General features: G+C 40.5%; 1 protein-coding gene across 1 annotated transcript in view; it reads left to right on the plus strand.

Annotated features, from left to right (window-relative positions):
• The window catches only part of b4galnt4a (beta-1,4-N-acetyl-galactosaminyl transferase 4a), a 209132-nt gene that overhangs the window by 131367 nt on the left and 57884 nt on the right, over nucleotides 1-19881 (plus strand). The window contains exon 7 of the mRNA XM_074677975.1: nucleotides 13444-13511. Within this exon, the coding sequence (XP_074534076.1) occupies nucleotides 13444-13511 (68 nt within the window). The remainder of the gene's footprint in view (nucleotides 1-13443; nucleotides 13512-19881) is intronic.

Genomic DNA, 19881 nt, shown 5'->3' on the forward strand with positions numbered 1-19881 from the left:
GCTATGCTTTAGGTCCCTTACATTTCTACAAATTGCAACCTTGGAGACAGCAGCACAATGTAATGCAGTCTGAGCCTTCTACCATGAGCTTGATGTCAGAGGGAAATATTGGCTGTTCAAATGCACTGGCTTGCTGTGATATCTGACTTGCATACTGAGACACTCGTGTTCTTAAGAACAATGGGTCCTGATTAGACAACATAAGCCCTTTTATTCTTCCAGCGCTCATTCATGCAGCAACAGGAGGGCCACTGAATCATCTGACCTTGTTCGTCTTCAGTAATCACCTGCTCATGTCATGTCACCCTTGTAAAGCTGAGGCTATCACTCTCAGACTACAGCAGACTTAAATCCTTCTCCTGTAGAACATCCTGTGAAAAATTGTTTCTTTTTCCATCTATCCTTGAAATACCCTCTGCCCACAATCGAATAAAGTCAAGCTGTGCTGATACCGCCTTCACTGCTCTGGTTTTTTTGCTTGAAACCTTGCACTTTTGAGAAGTAAAGGATGCATGAGGCTGCAGACTCTTTGAACTGCAACATATGACTGTTCTGGGCAATATGTGTAACGACTGAAGGTCCCGCGAAGGCGCCATCTGTATTCAGCAAAATGTGAGATACCACCAGGTCCTGTTCGAGACAAGATTAATTAGCTGGCAGCGAATATTGATGTGACATTTAGCAATGAAGAAAACATCATGGAGGTAATGGCAGGGGACCGGTGCTATGGCCAGGGATCATTCAATCTGCCACAGGCTGACAGACAGGCCTCACTGCCCGCACTAACCTCAGAGACACATCCAGTTTCTCAGATAAAATCAGATTCTCTGCTGTGCTTCTCATTAAAGGGTCCATCTGTCTGCATGAGTTCAGGGAAAAAGCAAGTCCAACAAGAAATTTGAGCTTTTGATTAATCCAACCACTCTTTGATAAGTTAGCACATTGTGAACAGCGAACACTGAAGTTGCGCATCAAATGTTTTCCTGCCCAAAGCAGACAGTGCAAGGTTTTACCAATATAAGAGGCAGAAGGCTGCTTCTTTGGTTTTGCGCTCTTGAAAGGCTGTCTTACAAACTGTTGATGAATAAAAATGAAATGCATACAGTCAATAACATATCCTAAACAGATGTATTCATGGTGTCTTATGTGTAAGTTAGAGCTGTCCTTCTGTTAGAGTTCAAAAGACCCAAAATTATTAACCGCACACTCATGTTCTGAGAAAAGTAAAAAAGCAAAAGCTATATGCAAAAATACTGACTCTTTAGCCAATACCAAAAACCAATAACTGTCAGCTGCTGTTGATGTGGTAAGATTTGTGATATTTTTTGTGTAGGTGATGCAAACCTGGTGGTTAGTATGACAAAGGTGAAAAAAAGTGATGACTGACATACAGTAAGTTCCAAACCAACCAATTCAGACTGCATCAATGTCGTTGAAACAGAAACCAAAGGAAGGTTCTGGTCCTCATGGAAAAGTACTTGTTTTCTTTTTTCACTTATAAAAGGTCTGTCAAAATCCTGGATCCAACAAACTTTGGCTTTTTTCAACCAGTTTCCCTAGGATTTAAACTGAATGCTTTAACAATGTGATTAGCTGACTAAAGTAGAGTCAACCAACAACATACATCCAACCAGACATGACAGGTAGTTTTCAAAAGGTAAAGTGCAACCACATAAAAAGTGTGAGGTGGGTGTGGGGGGTGTCACTTTGGTGAGTCTGTCCCTGCTCAGTATTGACTCTGGTGAACAGTTTTCAAATGCCAGTGAACACAAAGCGCTTAGGTTTTTGGTGATACTGCAATTTGCAGGCGCCTGTGCTTTGTGTTCCTTCATTATGTCTTTCAGACTTTTTCCTACCCATTGCTTAATTTTTACATATATTTTGAAAGTTGTGATGATGTTATTCTCCTTTAATGAAATGAAAAATATCAACATCTATAACACTGCGATTGGTGTTTGTGCTTGTTCTTTTTGTTCTTTGTGTTGGTGGATGGTGTTATGGTATGGAGGCTTGTTGATAGGTAATAAATGATTGTTTGAAAGAATAAAACTGTTTCATAAGAAAATAAATATTAGAACATACTCATTATCAATTTTGGCCCTTAATATATCATTCAGGCCTGGAAGTGTGCGATGTCAAAATCTCCTGATGGATTTGAATGCAGCAGGGCAAGAGTATGAATGGATCTTGTTTTTAAACTAAAACTTTATTGTAATGAGTCAAGGTTCTGAATTTGAAACTTCAATAGTTTGGGAAATATATTTTAAATTTTCATGAGGCACTTTGTTTTGATGCAGCTGCTGGAGTTATTCTGTGAGGAGAATGTATCTGAATTTTTATCAGCAACGAGTCAAATTTGACCTCTTAGGAGGATGCTTGAGCAGCAACCTGGCAAACAGAAACTCAAGCTGGGAAAATAATTCAACTCTGAAGAAAATTTCAAACCATCAGAGCACTTCTGTCAATGCCCCTTAAGTTGCATGCATAGTTTCTCTGTTGGCTATTCTTACAGCCTCGCTGCAAGTCCTACTCTTCACATGTCCTGACTCACTGCTCTAAAAATATTTTTTTCCTTATTTTGAAGGATTGCTACTTTATGCTGGTGGTCACTGCAGTGTCATCCTAAACAGTCAGCTGGATATATATGGATTGTGCCGCCATGAGACATTTAGCTGTGTTAGGATGGAAACCAGGGAGCTGAAGCATTTCTTGACTTCACTGTGGAGACTTGTGTCAGCATTTTGTGTTTAGCTTGCAAATCTTGCAGCAGAAGTGTCAGATAACTCTTGATACCCACTCAGGACATCTTAATGAAACAATTTCATCATTTTGGACATAAAGAAGAAACACTCTTAAATGCAGATTGTTCTGTAGTAATAGACAGTTGTCTACATACTTAAAGGCGTTTCTTGTTTTGATTCACATATAGTTATTTTTATACACACAGAGCAGCACCTCTCAGAAGGACACAACTGACCTTGAGTAATGGTTGGTGCATATCACAACTTCCTTACGCATAGCGGTGCACTCTGCTCATTGTTTTAAAGAGGAGTGGAGCTATCTAATAACTACACCCTTCTCAGTAGTGCTGGAACACTCTCTGTGAGCATACTAATGTATGTTATATGACTGTCCCCTCTTGGCATTAATCACATTTTTCCCCTGCAGCTAATCCGTAACGAGATTTTCCTTCAATCAGAAAGTCCAGACAGCTCCCGCAGAGCTTCCCACAGAACCAGACCAGGCTTGTCTGATACCGAGAGAGCCTTATGAGCAGCACAAAGCCTCAGTGTCTGCACAGTTGGTAGTGTCTTTCATGTACCGGTGTGTTTGTGTGGACACGGATGCATGTCATGCACGTGCGGTCTGGATCAGAAAGAAACAAAGGGATGAACGCACAGGCAGCTGCATCAGACAGGTGTAATCGATATGAGACTCAACACATGGTGCACAATATCAGATGGGCTGGGTGTTGTCAGGAAGGATATACAGCAGTCTGTAAGACTATGTGATTCTACTTTTATGGTTTTTTTAAAATATTCTGTTCTAAATTTTGAAATATAAAGATACCGATATAGGTATTGCGTCTGAAACTTAAAGTTTGTTTGTTTGTTTTGAGCATTAGTGATTTTTTTACCAGGAAACATCAAAATGTCATGGGTCAGTGCCGTAAATAAGACATACTATTGGTTTATGAATACTATTTTTGGGCAGCTGTTGCTCCTTGCCAGGTAGCACATCTGCTCAAAAATAGATAAAACGCATTGGATTGAACACCGTGACAAGCATTTAATGAGTTTTATTCTTTGTTGAAGTTCCAAGTTGAATTTTCTGCCTTCATGCACCCAGTCATCTACTTGGAGAGACATAAGAAAAACAAACAGGGTAGAAAATTGATGCCCCCGAGATTAAAACTTGAAACCTGTGAGAGAAAGGCAATCCACTACAACAAGCAGCATGTCCGTGTCGGCTTTTAGTCCTGTTGCAGGTGCATTAGTGTGTGCACAATGGTTGATGCAAACAGTTGAACATCTGCACACAAAAAAACAATACCATGAAAAAGAGCTGGAAAGACAGTTGTTTTTTTTGATAAACTACAAAGAATGAAAAACAGAAGAAGAAGAAGCTGTCATGAAAAAAACAAAATTTCAATTAATTCTTCTCAACTAGATTGCAACTCAGAACCACCAAGAGCTTTCATACCTGGATCGATGCTCCAAAACAGTCAGCGGTTCCCTTCTTGGCCTGTTTCAATTGAATACACAGTCAAGCTTTAATGCATACCGCAACAAGCAACCTAAGATCGCATCGAGGAGGTGGTCTCAACTCGCCTCCATTCAAACCCTGGAGCAGTTTTTTTGCAGTGAGAACACAATCAACCAGGCAAGTGGAAAAAATAGCTGCATGATTCATCACACTCCAGTGGTATAATGCATTAACACAAAGATAGTTATAAGCTGGGCTGGCTAAGCAGCGATAGCTCAATCCCCTTGCACGGAAGCTGGAGTCTTGGTCGCAGCAGTCAGTAGTTCAACTCCTGGTCACAACTATTCTTTTCTATCATCAACTGTCTCCTTCTCTTAACTCTACAAATACAGTGTCTCCCTCTTAAGCTCCATCCAATTCAATTTCAGCAGAGGAGCTTGTGCTAAGCAGCAATGCTATGCCACAGGGTTTAAATATAAATTCAGCTCACAGAATTTTGTCTGGTTTGTCTCACTAAAGCTTTTTTTGTTGTTGTTTGTTTTGTTTTTTTTTAACCTATGGAGTGGGAAAAAGAGTCAGTGTTGATTTTGTTGGCTTTACAACATTAGACAAAGACCCAGGGGCAAATGCAACAATGACTGTGGTTGAAATACACCTGTTTGACTTCATCAGGTTAATTGCCATAGAGGCACAGCACATCTCAGCATCAAGGCAAGGACAAACAAAAAATGATAATTGAAAAGGTCAGTGAAACACATCAAAAGAAAAACTTTTGGGAACGTTTAAAAAAAAAAAAAAAAAAAGACCAGTAAAAACACTCTCCCTTATCAAAACAAAGGTCACATAGTTAAAAAAGTTTTTCCAGTGCCACCATGGAAATTAGTGATCCCTTCCTGCTGAGTAGTTTTTGTTTTGAAAAACATCTTGACCTTTCAATTAAATTAAAAGCAGCCAGTCTTGATTTTTCCATTTCGTTTTTTGCACCATCATGACTGCACACATCGCTGCAAAAGAAATATTCAACCATAGTTGCAATGTTCATTCTCGGTTATATAGTTTGTTATTGCTTTTGAGGTTATGAGATGAAACTTGCTTCAGTGAAGGATCTTTTTAACACACTGAATGCCGTACAAGAGGGTTATTAAGTGAAATATTTATTATCAGTAGTAGCCAGAAGTAAAAATATTAGTTCCATGCATGCTTTTTTTTCTGTTGAAACATTCCCTGACCTGCCACAGTATCACTTTTAAACAAACAATTTAATCAGTTGAGGGGACTGCTAGAGTTGAAAAGATGTCTGAAAGACAAATGCACAGACTATATTAACTATTATAGTCTCCGCAACGTCACCCTTCTGTTTCTGAAAAAGTGAAATGAAGCCGTTCAGCGGATGCAGCCACATTGGATACAACACAGGCTTTCAGCTTCCTTTCCAACTGCTATAGGGAGCCCATCAGTCACATGAGCTAAGCTGTGTCTCTGATTGGACAATCAAATGATCCTAATATCTTCTAAATTGCAGCGTTAGAAAAAAATTCAGCCCCATGTACAGTGTGCTGAGAGCAAAATCAGTGTTTCAGACCAAAGCCGTCATGACCCAGGCATAAATGCACATCACGTGAGTCAGTAAGAAACATTTCACCCCCTGCTGGAGTTAAGTGGTAACTTTTTTTAGTTTTTTTGGCTGAGTGTGTATGTGGTTTCCGGTCTTTCTGCAGCCAGTCTCAGGCTGATCCTTGAAGAACAGCAACTTATTGCACATCCACATAGGCTTCATCTTTCTAAACGGGATGTTGCAGCTTGGTCTTATGTGACAAATTACTTTTATATCTCTTCAGAATAACTTATTAACAACATTGGCTTTTGTCTCACTTCCAACTTGTAAAAAAACATTTTTTCTATTTTAACTTGAAAAGCTGCACATTCACTCTGGTCAGGCTATTGTAGGTAATGTTTTTTGTGTTTGTTTTTTTGGTGCTATAAAAAAATATTATGAATAAAAAAATATATAAACTCTAAAGTCAGTTATATTATATGCGTTTCAAAAACCTACAGTCTTCAACACTGTGATCATTGCATTACCAGAAGCAAACATAATGTGGCCATTTGTCCCAGTAGACCACCCCTGCATCAACTCAGTATTCAGCACCCAAACTTTGAACATCGCTGTTTTTCTGCAGACACAGTTGTGAGCTGTGTGAATGTAATGAGAACAAGTATTCCAGCCTGAGCCCTCACGCCTCATACACATTTTCTCATGGCATGCTAATGTGTCCTTGTGTCACTCACACTTGGAAATCATGTGTAACGTGTTGCCAAAGAGCTTGAACAACAGTTCAAGTTCAGCTCTAAAAAAAAGCTGAGATGGAATAAGAGAAGGATAACAGTACTCTGAAGCTATATCACAGATGAGCTGTTTTTCTATTACCTCTTTTCTCATTTTGGTATAAAAAGACTTTGCAGAAGAAAAGGGCTTTATGGAGAGAGAAGTAATGTCTGCACAGCTCCATTACACACTCATCTTTCTTATATTTTTGACCCTCTTTGTGTTTCACTTTTTATAGTTTCAGGGCCAGTGACTCGCTGAAATTAGTTTTCTCGAGATACCTACACATGTGGGCGAAGTTCATATGGATTCACAATGTGTGTGTTTGTGTGCATGTAAAAGGAAAAAGATAGAGGTTACATCAGAGGGCACTCGGTGTGTGTCTTGGTTGTTTGTCTCCTTCAAGTTTTAAAAATTTACCGACTGCTGCCTTCTGATTTACCTCACGCCCACCCTGGTGAGGAGATGTTGCTCTCAATATTCAGTGACTCATTCCTCGATGGGAGAGCATGTCTGTGTGCACGTGTGTCTTTGTGTGTGTGTGTGTGTGTGTGTGTGTGTGTGTGTGTGTGTGTGTGTGTGTGTGTGTGTGTGTGTGTGTGTGTGTGTGTGTGTGTGTGTGTGTGTGTGTGTGTGTGTGTGTGTGTGTGTGTGTGAGGGGGGTGGGGGGGGTGGGGGGGGATACCTTGGAGAACATCTGCCACTTTCATAAGCTAACTGATGCACTGCTTGTTGTTTGTCCTTGTAATAATGTCTTTGATGCTGTCTTTGTTCCCTTATAGCTGATTAACCGTCTGACAAGGAAGAAAATGGAAAAAAAAAGTCTTTGATTTTTTTTAAAAAGAGAGAAGCTGACATGACAGGACATTGTTCTCATGAATGTGAAACATTTCACTTGATTATTTTGCTGTGCTGAAAAAATAAACAAATTAATTTGAAATGAATGCTGTGTGAGGTGACCGTTAGCATGATTGGCAGTTTGATGTTCTTGAGTGTAAAACTGCAAAGAATCTGGGGGAACCATCATCTACACAGCCTAATAACATTAAAAGAATCAGAGCATCTCAAAAAGTCTCTGCACAAAATAGACAATTTTGGAAACCAACACTGGATGGCCTTGATTTCTGGCCTGCATGCTTTACAGAGTCTAACACAGACCTGACTCTGTGCTGGAAATCTCTACATGCACTTAAAAATCAATTTGCTGTGCACACAATATATGGCCAACTCTTTTATGAACACACACGAGAGCAGCATTCTTGCTCAGATCTGACTTCCCAATGACAGTTTGAACAGCACAAACTGTGTGGAAGCCGATCCTCTCAAACCACCGTCATCTTTGGTCCTAAATCTTACACAGGTCAGATATTTTGCATTGAAACCTTAGTCTGAGCAGCCAGGTTAAAATGCATGGGGGTCTGAAGTTGCTCGATACAGTTTTGCACTGGTGGGGAGTGATGGTGAAGACATCAGTGAAGTAGGAAGGTTGATCAAAGAGATATTTTGCCATCACCCCTTGACCCCTGCATGTAAAGTTAATCTGCAAGGAGTGATACATTTCAGAGTTTAGACACCAAAAACAGCTCTATAAAATAAAGTTTTAATCAATTACATACAAGTGAACTCTTGCCCAAAGTGCCAATACTTACTCCTTTCATGAAATCATTGTCAGTCAATAGGATAGTCTTCTTTATGTAGTCCCTGTCAGCAAATGGTTTTCCATGCTTAGCTATGCAGCTAGAAATGGTACATCTTCCTTTGCCTGGTTTTTAACAGTACAGAAAGTTGCTCTGCGGGGACAGACAGAAGTGGGAAGTATTCTAAAGCCATCATTCAAATGTTTTCTCTCTTCCTCTTCATTTGCCTCTTCTCCCTCCTCCTAAGTTTGCTGGCTTCCTCTGCTTATCAGTTTAAACATGAAACCATAAATCAGTCCTTCCTCAGTATGTTGACTTTGGTAAACACTGAGTTGTGACAGGCCACATCTGAAGTAAAGTGAACAGCCCAGTTCCACAACCTAAAGGTCGAATTTGGGGTTAAGACGATGCTATTTTCACAATATGATTCTATTACAATTTTGGGGGCGCCGATTTGATTTAAATCGGGATTCTTCAATATTTACAATTTTTGCTAACTTTGGTTTGCTTTTTAACACCAGACCATGTGAAAAAGTTAAATAATGATGATAAAGTCTACAGACTTTATCAGGAGCCATAAAATGCACATCACGTGAGTCAGTAAGAAACATTTCACCCCCTGCTGGAGTTAAGTGGTAACTTTTTTCCGATCCAGTTTATGAACAAAGACTGAAATGAAGAATTTGAATCTGGAAAAAAAAGAAAAAAAATTGACAAAAAATCCCGATTTTGATTGTGTCACACAAAAATATCCCCATATATATCGGTTTTTGATTTTTTTCCCTCATACCCCTAGTCAAAGGTCAGGCCTGGCTAAGATCGAACAAGTTTTTAAATCACTTGATTGGAATTGGGAAGACGCTGGCTCACTGTATACAACACTATTATATCAAAAGTTTGTCATGTGTTCCAAAGCAGCTGAAAACATCCTAACTGACCCTGTGCAGCATCAACAACTCTGGCACATTAAAAAAACACCTCTTTTTTAATCTGGAATACTGATACAATCCCCTGCAGATGCCTAAATATTATACACATTTGATGATGTCTGGAAATATGGGACAAAGATCATCTTTGTTTAAAAAAAAATGGAATGGTCAGAAAGGACCTGTGGTCTGAGTCTGACCTTAGTTTTCTTGAATTTCCAGGTCTACAGCTTCTTTCTTTATAGATATACAACATTATATGATACTAAATTAGTTTTTGCTGATATCAAGTTGCTTTTCTTTTCTTTTTAATTATCAGGTCAGAGAAATTAAACATCAGTTCCTCTGCCTTTCATGCTGACTCTTCCCCCTTTTCTAAACTTTTAATAACTTTATTAATGTGGCAAACTCTGTATGTGACTCACTGAGGTGGATATTTTTGCAGTGCACCCTCTGCCATTTGATTTTTGTTTTTGATCTCAACAACAACTCTTTCCTGGAAAACACTTCACTCACAGGGAGAATATAAACATGTAAGCACAGCAGCCCCAGACATTTTATACAATATTGTCTCGCAAGCTTTCCATTTATATTCAGAGCAACATTTTTAAGTCGCATCCTTTTTTTTCTTTGCTCTCGTCTGCTTTGAAAGATTTTAAAGTTGTGCTGAGGTGTCTGCTTTACTCTACCGTGATTTCTTAGACTTATTTAACTTAAAGTTGGCAGCACTTCTCAGTGGCATACTTTTCCTTTTGAAAGAGACAAGCTCGTATGTAAATCTGCTGCACTACTTTCTGCAGTCTGTCACAACTTTATGAAGCTGTAGAAAACAGAATAGAATTTTAAAGCAGTATTTGGCTTTAAAATGTTAGTTTTTATCATGCAGACAACAATTAATTAAAGAACATGTGTCAGTCGTGCAAAGTAAAGCACAAAGCATAAATGCCTGCAAGCCAGTTCAGGCAGACAAACTGGAGATTCTCCATATTCACATTTGTCATTATCAGAATTATTTAACAATTAACCCTTCTAATGAGGTGTTTGGTTCAATCTGCAAGATATCCAGTCTCTGCCTAACCTATGCCTCTGCTGTGCTATACTAGCCCTGCAGTTAGCCCAGACACCTCCGAACTGTAAGCTCCAACTACTCTTATTCTTACCTCTGTCCATGTCCGTCTGGTCAAAGCAGGTGTCCCTCACCCTAACCCCAACCCTAACCTCCTTAAAATCCTATGAATTGGCTTTAAATCAAGAAAATAATAATAAATAGAAGTAAAAATTTATGTATATAGCAATTTTTAAAGACCCGAAGACACTTCACAATTGTCAAAACCAGTACAAGCAAGGAACACAAGTCAAACATAATAGAACAGTCCAATTACAAATTGAAAGTTAACTTAAAAAGATGAGTTTTTAACAGAGGTTTAAATATTGATGTGTCAGAGCAGTTTTGAATATGAGTGTGGAGTGAATTCCAGAGGGTGGGGGCGCCTGTGGAGAACGCCCTGTCTCCCCAGGTTGGGTGCTTGGTAATATGAGGGGGAAACAGGAGATTGGCGTGTGAGGAATGGAGGTTACGAGAAGGAATGTGATGGTGAGGAGGTCAGTGAGGTATGAAGATTGATTGATCAAGGGGATATTATGCTATTACTGCTTGACCCCTGCATGTAAAGTTAATCTGCAAGGAGTGACACGATTCAGAGCCTGGAACACCAGAGACACCTCTATGCTACTGAAATAAAAAGAATTAGGTTCCTTTATAGGAACGTACCAAATTCTGTCCAAAGTACCTGGTACCGATTCACGGAAAACCAAAGGGTACCATGTTACCTTTTAATTTTACATAAATCGGTACCTGGTACTTTTGACAGAAATTGGTCTGTACCTAATTCAGTACCCACCCCTATTACCTAAATGCATCCTTGTGACTGTGAGGGAGTGGAAGAGTGGGTGATTTTCCTGCTGGGCATGAACACAGCCTTGCAGGGTTATATATTGAAGAATAGATATGTTAAATTGAAATTAAATAAATATTTTATTATCAAACAAATTGATATTATTTTACCACATATACACAAAAAAAGTACTTAAAATTGGCACCGTTGAGTACCGATACCGATTGCCAGGTACCGTATTGTTTTAAATGTGAAAGGTACCCATCCCTAAATACATACAAGTGGACTGAGCTTAGACTAGAGAGTGTGGGAGTGGGAGCGTTGTGGCTAAATCTGCTAATTAGTAATTGCAGCAAATGCAAGTAAACCTTTGGTACAAAAATAAATAAGACGAACATTAACTCTTTCAATGAGCTGTAAGGTCTCTAGGTGCCAAAGTTTGCAGCACAGTAAAACCAGAATCAGAAATTCTTCATTGATCCCAGAGGAGAAATTACATGAAGAACAGCATCAAACCAACATCGACCATCGACATGTTCAAAACAATCAGACATACAGGATGCTGAGAGCAAGGGCTGAGGGATAAGATGTGTTGATGGGTCAGAAGAGACATAGTTGTATGATTTTATCAAGTTAAAACTTTTGCCTGGCACACTCACCGCAACACATGTAAAGAGATGGCTGGAACACACACAGAAAGATGCATGTACAGACACAACAACCTGAAACACCTGAGGTACACTCTGTGTTCACTTGTGAAAATAAATGATATAAAGCCTCTAAATGCTTCCAATTAAATTATGAAATTATGCTTAGTTTGTCAAACAGCCTCACATGATGCGGCATGATGCTGCATGTTATTCTCCACTCTTTCTCCCATTCCTGTTCCATCCACCATCATATCCTCTCAGTGACGGTTGAAAAAAGAAATAAATGAATAAAAATGTTTATGTGAAGCCCAGCTTTAGTTTTTTTGCCAGTTCTGAAGTAGATGACATGTAGAGCTTGGATTTCTAATACGGTCGTTGCCGCCGTAATATAAAACCTCTTCAGGAATTAGAGGGTGACCCTACTGAGACCACAGCCATGTTCAAACAGTCCACGGTTTATTTCCAATCATTGTTACACATTTTGCTGTTTTATCTTACAGAAGCTGAAGGCCAAGGTAATGCTAAAACCTTCACTTCTCATTACGAATATCACTGAAAAACAGTATGAGAGATGATGGTGTGGTAGTGCACTTGAGTACCTTTTAAATGTATGTTAGTTGGAGAGGAGAATTTCCATCTGCAGATTCAACAAATTCAAAGTCAATAAAGTTAGGCTGTGTGCAGCTCTAATCTCTTATTTTACAGACTTTTGCACATCAATAATCTTTTTCTGAGATTTAACACCTACGGTTCTTTATCCTTCCGAGCCTGAAGGAGGAAGAATCTGTGAGGGAAAATTGTGAGTGGAAATGTACTTCAGCAGCGGCATGCTGTGGGCTACATAGTGAAGGCACAGTAGCGCACATTGTGTCCTCCTCCTCCTCCTCCTCCTCCTCTCCAGCCAACTGCTTCACAGAGACTCTCTCAGGCTCACACTGCCAGGGGCCTGATGGTTTTGGACAGTCTTAACTGCCTGTTTTTGAACATTTTCCTCACATAGTGGCTCTCTTCTCATGCCAGAAAACATGTTCAGAGGTATCATTCTGTGATTGCACATATTCATTTATTAGGGTGTGTGTCATTACGTGGCTGCTCTCTCTGACACATTGCTGTACAGCCTAATAACCAGCAGCTCTCTGCTCTGTTTTTCGGAATAGTTTCAAAACGAGAAGTGAAGCCAGCATAAACAATTAAAGTCTCGCCCACTGTGATCTTGGCTTTGTTCTTCCATTACGGATCGGCAGCAGCAGGGGCCCTAATTAGTCCTATTGGCTGGCTGAGGAAATGAATGGGCAGTGATTTGACTGTAGGGCTGCAACAGGAGCCCCAGGGTCCCAATGAGCCGGCTTCTTGAGTCAGAGTTGGCAGGGAGTCACTCTTCCTGATTTTCCATGTATTTATAACCATTAGCTTGCATCTGTTTGTGCTATTTTCCTTCTGATTGACTTTCCCTGTTGCTTCAGGCCATTAAATCTTGTTTTTTCCAATTATTCTTTATTTCTGCATATGTGCTTTCATTGACAGGGAGTGGATCAAGATATTGCAGAGTCCTTTTTTACATAACAACAGCTGACAGTGCCTTCTTGTGGTTATGATTTTTTATGTCACTTTATGCCACAAAAAGCTTAACCAGTGCCTGGAGATCAAAAAGCAGATCTCTGAGAATAATTTCCCAAACACTGCTCTTCAGTAACAACCTGTGCTTTAACACGTATTCTGCTGTTCTTATCTGCTGCTCCCCCTTTTGCCCTCTCTTTCTCTCTGCCTTCCTCTGATCTGTGTCTCCTGTCCTGTGTGTTACAGCTGGGTACAGAGTGGACCGCTCCAGGCGAGTTCAGCAAGTTCAGGTCCCAGTCCTCCAAGTCTGTGCAGTAAGTACCTGTGACAACCCCACACACCTTCTTGCAGCACAGTTATTTCACGCTCAGACCAGAGCAGAGACCAAAGGAAGGCCTGGGTGCAGATACACACCACCAAAGGAGTTTCTCTGAAGGCTGGTCCTCTGACTATAACTGGTTGAGTGTCTCTTCACTTGTCAAGAAGCCGTCTGCTCCCATCATGCTCTGTACTGGGACCATTAATACCACTGCACAGCCTCTTTCAGGAGCAAATTGTAGGCTTGAATGGTCACTAGCTGCTGAAAATCAAGCAGTGTGTCTTACTCTGGCATATGTGTGCATGTGTGTACTTCTTGTATAAATTGGCATCAGAAGTGCACTCTCATGAGGTCAGATAGTGAAGGATCAAAGCAGTTGAAAGGCTCTTCCACTTAATGTAACACGAGACCGCATTAACCAGCTCCTCTCAAATTCAACACATCTCTCTCCCTAATTGCTGGGAGCTGATGCATAAAAGCAGCCTTTAGTAGGGGTGTTGATCTGCAGCCAGATTGCTCCTAAAGTCATTGTTAAGTTGATATGATTATGCACCAAGAGGAAAAGATTCAGAGAACAGAGCTCATAGTCCTTTGGGTTCCTGCATTTGCTTGATTGGATGAAGCTGCTGAGCGCTGCTTTAAATTATTCACAAACATTCAGCGCACACACACATACAGAGACACACACTGGTAATGTTTATTGTGAAGGTTCAGAGTATGCAAGCACCTCTAATCTGTACAAGTTTAATGAGGACACACACACAACACAGAGTCACAGAAGAAAGAGTGGTGTAGATGGTATAGAAGTGTTTGATGAGCTGCAGGTTTATGTGTGAAACGTCCCTCGATAACTTTATGTTGTACTTTAAAAAACACTACCACTCAAAGCAGGTGTTGCCGTACACTGATTCTTCATATGCAGAAAGAGACATGGTGGATCCTGCTCTCCTGCAGACTGATGTATATGTGTGTGATGTGATTGACAGACCTGTGAGGAAAAATGTGTTTACCCCTGATTTTGTATGGTGTTTGTAGTTGATTATTGTAGGAAGAGGTGGAAAAGCCTGAGGGACACCTACAGAAAGGAAAAAAAAGGGGGTGGGGGGGGGTGGGGGGGTGTAGGAGCAGGTCTGAACGTTGTCATCCAGAGCACAGCTGATCCTCCCAGGGTGACACATCTGCTCCGCAGCTTGTAAGCCCCGCCCCTTCGGCAGCTCGCAGCGCTTCCCCTGCCTGCATAGTTTTGTGTGTTCTCAACTGTCAAGCAGCGCGATGAGAGCGGCCAGAGCGTCAACAAGCGAATTTGACGTTTCTGGTGTGAGTGTACAGTTAGTCTTGGGGAGTGGTTAAAAAAATCATATGCAATACATCTGAAAGATGGGAACTTTGTTGTCACTGCAGATAAAATACAAATAAAAAAACTATTCAGCATTCTTAAATTTTTTAGCTGCATGAAATGTTAATGCACCATACTCGTACATAAAAAAATGCATTTATGTCTTGACAAATATATAAAGCAAATAAAAGTCATATACTGGACTGTGAAAATATATTAACCTGACTGTCCAAATGTCCATCGTTATGCATTTTATGACACCGAATTGTTCAAATGCTCTAAAGGAAGAGCCTCAGGATCTTATTTTGTTTCATAAAAATCTACTCGAGTTGTTCAGGCATACTTATTTTAACCATGTAGTGATATGAAAAAAAGCAGCATTGATGATTTTTGCAGAACGTGATTAAAAAAAAAAAAACCCACAAAACTGAACTCAGAATAGTTTCAACATCATAATAGATGTAATTTATTTAAGAAGAAGTAAACATCAGTTGAGAGAAGGAGCACTTTGTAGGGAACCCACACACTCACTGGGAAACATGCAGACTCAGCACAGGAAGGCTGCCCTGCTGTGGGTTTTAACCATAGACTGCGCAGTAAATGGGCGTAGTTTGTTCCTGTTACAGAGTTCAAAAGCCTTCTGATAAGGGCTATACTGGAAATACTGAACTCAACCTGGCTTCGATCTAATAATGATAAGGTAAAGAGGTGGGCCTTTAGCCTCATCATGGACAGCTACAGGGTGCCAACCAACCTGCAGTCTCCAGTCTAGAAATGTAAGACCTTGCTGTTTCACGAGTGTACTGGAAATCGCATACACACCAGGCGACACAGCAGAAATAAACATCTTTACAGCCTGGTACAAAAACGTCTCCTGTCTGAATCGCTAATTTCACTTTCAGTTCACATGGTGATTTTTTTTTTTCTAACTTGGCGGATTAGAAGTTATTATGATTGTGAGTTTGACCAATCAGAGGCACAGCTCAGCCCATGTGACTGATGGGCACCATATAGCTATTTACATGGAGACTCAAAGCCTGCCCCACTTCTAATATAGCCGTGCCAGCCGTTACCAGCCGATTTGCTTCAAATCTGTTTCAGAAACAGACAAGTGATGTCCATTTATTATACAGTCTGTGCTGCCAACCTGTAAGTCAAGTCTGACATGCCCTTATGCCTTTAAAATAATGAGTTAGGACACATTCGCCCCCCTTTTGAGTGTGAGCTGATGGAGAAATGAGATCAGTCAGTCAGTTAGACCCAAACTGTTTTTGTTATCCAGGCTGTAAACATGTTTCTGCTGTAAAAAAATCTGCTTTTTGACTTGGTGTTTGAGCACTTTACCTGGAGCTGATGCTCATACACTTCCGTATAGGCTTCATATTTTTAGACCAGAGGTTTCCACTTGGCATAGACCAGGAACTCTCTTGCCGTGAGTCAACAGCACTGACCCCTGACCAGTTCAAGAAGTACATAAATATAAGGCTTTGCAAAGAATTGCATCTTGTCCATCTCTTTTTATATACTGTATGTCTGCGTGAGATAAAGCAGTCTGCCTTGCTTTAAAAAAGGAAGAATGTTGAGTCCTTGAGTCTAAGTTATCTTTTTAACTTTGGCAGTCCTCTGGTGGGGGCTGTGAAGACCTTTGTTGTGATGTTAAAGGTTATGACCTACACTTCTTGATGTATGATCCCTGCAGAAGGAGGAGTCCTGTGTGTTTAACCATTCAACCTCTGTAACAACTTCAGAATCATGCATTAGATCAGTGATTGAATCATCATGGTAGTCTTTACCTTCAGTTCAGTTATGATCCCATTGATGTAACACCCGGCTGAGATCATTATGCTGATAGTCAGCCCACACAGAGACTCAGATCCTTCAAGTCCTGCAGATTCTTACATTTGTTTTATGGGATTTGAATTTAACTCAAAATTAAAACTTTAATGAAAATTTGTTCATAAATCCACAATTTCTTGTAAAATATAAAAACATGTACAATGTTTCACAGCAAAACACAAAAAACGCAGTGAAAAAAATCTGCATTGAAATGGCAATGCTGAGGGACTGAAAACACTGTACTAAGCATGTCAGGCCTGTAGTTGGCGCTGCAACTGTCTTGTCCTAAAGCGGCTTTTGTTAAAGCTATGGTCTATGATCTGAAACCCAGTTTGGCTGATGAGACACATTTGAAAAATGCAGCCTCACTCACCCCTCCCCTCCGTGTTCCAAGATCCCGCCCCCCAGCTCGTATCGCCCTTCTCCGCCTCCTAACAACACGCCCCCTCCAACAGAGCAAGAAGCCAGCCGGCAGAAAATGCAACAAACAAGACAGTCATCCTCCTTGTTACACACAGTGGTAGCTTTTTCAATTAGACCGGCACGATCAAAACCATGAATTAACCGGCGAAGCAGGTCTGGCGTTGCCACTGACAGCTGATCAGAGCAGAGCCAACTGTGGGCGAAGCTTTACCTTTCTCTGCGTGTCTTCACCAGCTCAGTTTTCAGCTCAATTTTCCAATATTCAGTCTCTGTTGGCACCTGTATCGCTCATAATTCTTCCTTGCTTTAGCCTTTTCCTTGAAACTTTTTCATTTTCTTCCCCTCCCTGTAGAGGGTAACAGTAACAGCTTCCTGGTTTCGGTCTTCTCCGGCTCCATGACGTTTCGGTAGCTGAGCAGCTAGCTGACGTGAGAGGGGTAGTGGGGAGGGACGAGGTGGGACCATGGGCAGTACGATGCGGAGCAGGGGAGACAGGGGATTGGATGGACTAAAGCACAAATCCGAAATGAGGGAAACAGCAGTTTGTATTGGTCAATTATTAAGCCGTTCTGCAGTTGCTGTACTGAATGGATTTTTTTTCGTTCTTTTTGGCCAATCTACTGCGTAGATTGGACCATTGGACCATAACGGCCTCAAAACGGTGTCAATAATAATTACCTAGCTAAAAATCGTAGACCATAGCTTTAAATCTCTACCATAGTAGGGCTGAGCTGATCATCTGGGATACTAGTGAATGCTAATTGCAGACGTGGTGCAACAGATGCGCAGTTTGTTGAAAGGCAGTCAGCAGACTCAGCAGATTGACTTGCACAAGCACAATATGGTAGTCCAAAATGATTTCAGAAAAAAAACGCTCTGGAGACAGTTTCAAAAGTTTATGCTTTATGTCAGCTCAAGCGCTGTTTCCGTGTGAACTAGAGGCTGAAACGCAACAATACTTTTGCGTTTTGTCCTAAAACCATTGTCATGAAAACAGCCCTTGAATTACATGACATCGACTTTGCTTCAGTTCAACAAACATATTCTGTAAAAGCTCATCTCTCTGGTACAATCCTGCATGTAAGTACATAACTTTGTATTAATAAAGGGCCCTCACATGCAAGACAGACCAGAAATCCAGACCTAGCAACATTGTGAGTGGCTTAGTACTGTTAGTTTGGTTTTATCCCCTGCATCAATCCAAAGTTTCACTCTTACTCTGCTTATCATTTTAAAAAGGAAACTGCAGAAAATAGCAAGAAAATCTTTAGGATCCAGTTAAGAAAAATATGCACCTGTCACACACTTTGCTGTCCTTCATGAAAGCACACATACATACATATTTAATATCACAGCATTAATGCTATTACGTATGCATGAATGCGTGCCAGGGTCGGTTTGTGTGAATTTGTTTAAGTCAGTGTGTGGAATTAACAAAGCCTGGGTGGCACAGCAGGCACACCAGACTACGGCGAATAGAGCACAGAGAAATGACAAAAGATGAAGCAGAGAAGGAATAAAAGAGTTGGAGGCAGGGAGTTTTTTTCTGTTTTCTCTCCCTGTCTGACAAGCGTGTTGCGTTTTTCAGACAATAACAAGTCGGCAGTGTAACCGAGCGTAGAGGTAGAATGTGACAGGGACATGAAAAAGGTTGTTCAGTGAAGAGATTTGGATGAGACGCTGCATATTTTGTGACCTGTAACTGCGCTTGTTTTTTTTGTTTTTTGTTTTTTTTTGGGGTAGTGCCATGGCTTCATGTATATTTTTGTCGTTTGCTTCAGTATACAAGCTAAAGTTAAGATTTTAAAGACTTAGGCATCCTGCTGCAGAAGAAATGTTTCCAACACATGCTTTTGTTTTGATAAATATCAGATCTCACCCCCATGAGATCTGATATCTATCACCTCACACACACACACACACACACACACACACACACACACACACACACACACACACACACACACACACACACACACACACACACACACACACACACACACACACAGCAGTTACAACTCATTACCATTTTATTTTCACTTCTTTTTCCATCCTGATGTGTAAAAAGATTCATTATTCTGCTGCCAGGTCATGAAACATTGTGTGATGGAGCTGAAAAGGTTGCAAACTCCTTGGGATTTAAGAATGGAAGACGCTAATGATCAGAGTTAAATCTGTTTTTATTATATAGCTGCAAACTATCATGAAGGTTTAGGGAAGCAATGCAAAAAAAAAAGCACTGTGAAAGTCAAGCTCAAGATAATGAGACAGTATCTAGTCTGATGTGTTTGTGTGTGTGTGTGGGCGTGTGTAAGAGATCATATTCATATTTTTGCATGCAAGCTAATTCATGCCTCTGTGCGTTAATCTGCACAGGCTTCTTTTAATACCGTGACATTTAAAATTCCTCTCTGCATCTGATGACTCCACTGAAACGTCCCACAGCAGAAGCCTGTTTATTTGTCAGCTTGCACATGTTCCCTTTGCTGCACAGTGCAACATGCATGCTTGCGAACACACCATATCTCTCAACCTGTTTAGCACAAAGCTGTAAAGTCCCTGAGCGTGTTAAATTGTGTTTGTAGCAGAATGAGTCGGCATGCTTTCATTAAAAGGTCTTCAAATTAGATGGGATTGAGCAGAAAAAAATGCACCAGTGTATGTGCACAGCAGTAATTATTAGTCATTATGAAGCTTTCAATACCCAGTCATTTGAAAAACAAGTGCATAACATAACAAACCTGAATACTTGATCAAAATAAATCAGGTG

Source organism: Halichoeres trimaculatus, unplaced genomic scaffold (genome assembly GCF_033239565.1).
Source record: "Halichoeres trimaculatus isolate MK-OKI-2021-1 unplaced genomic scaffold, fHalTri1.1 fHalTri1_scaffold_10, whole genome shotgun sequence".
Classification (NCBI taxonomy): Eukaryota; Metazoa; Chordata; class Actinopteri; order Labriformes; family Labridae; genus Halichoeres; species Halichoeres trimaculatus.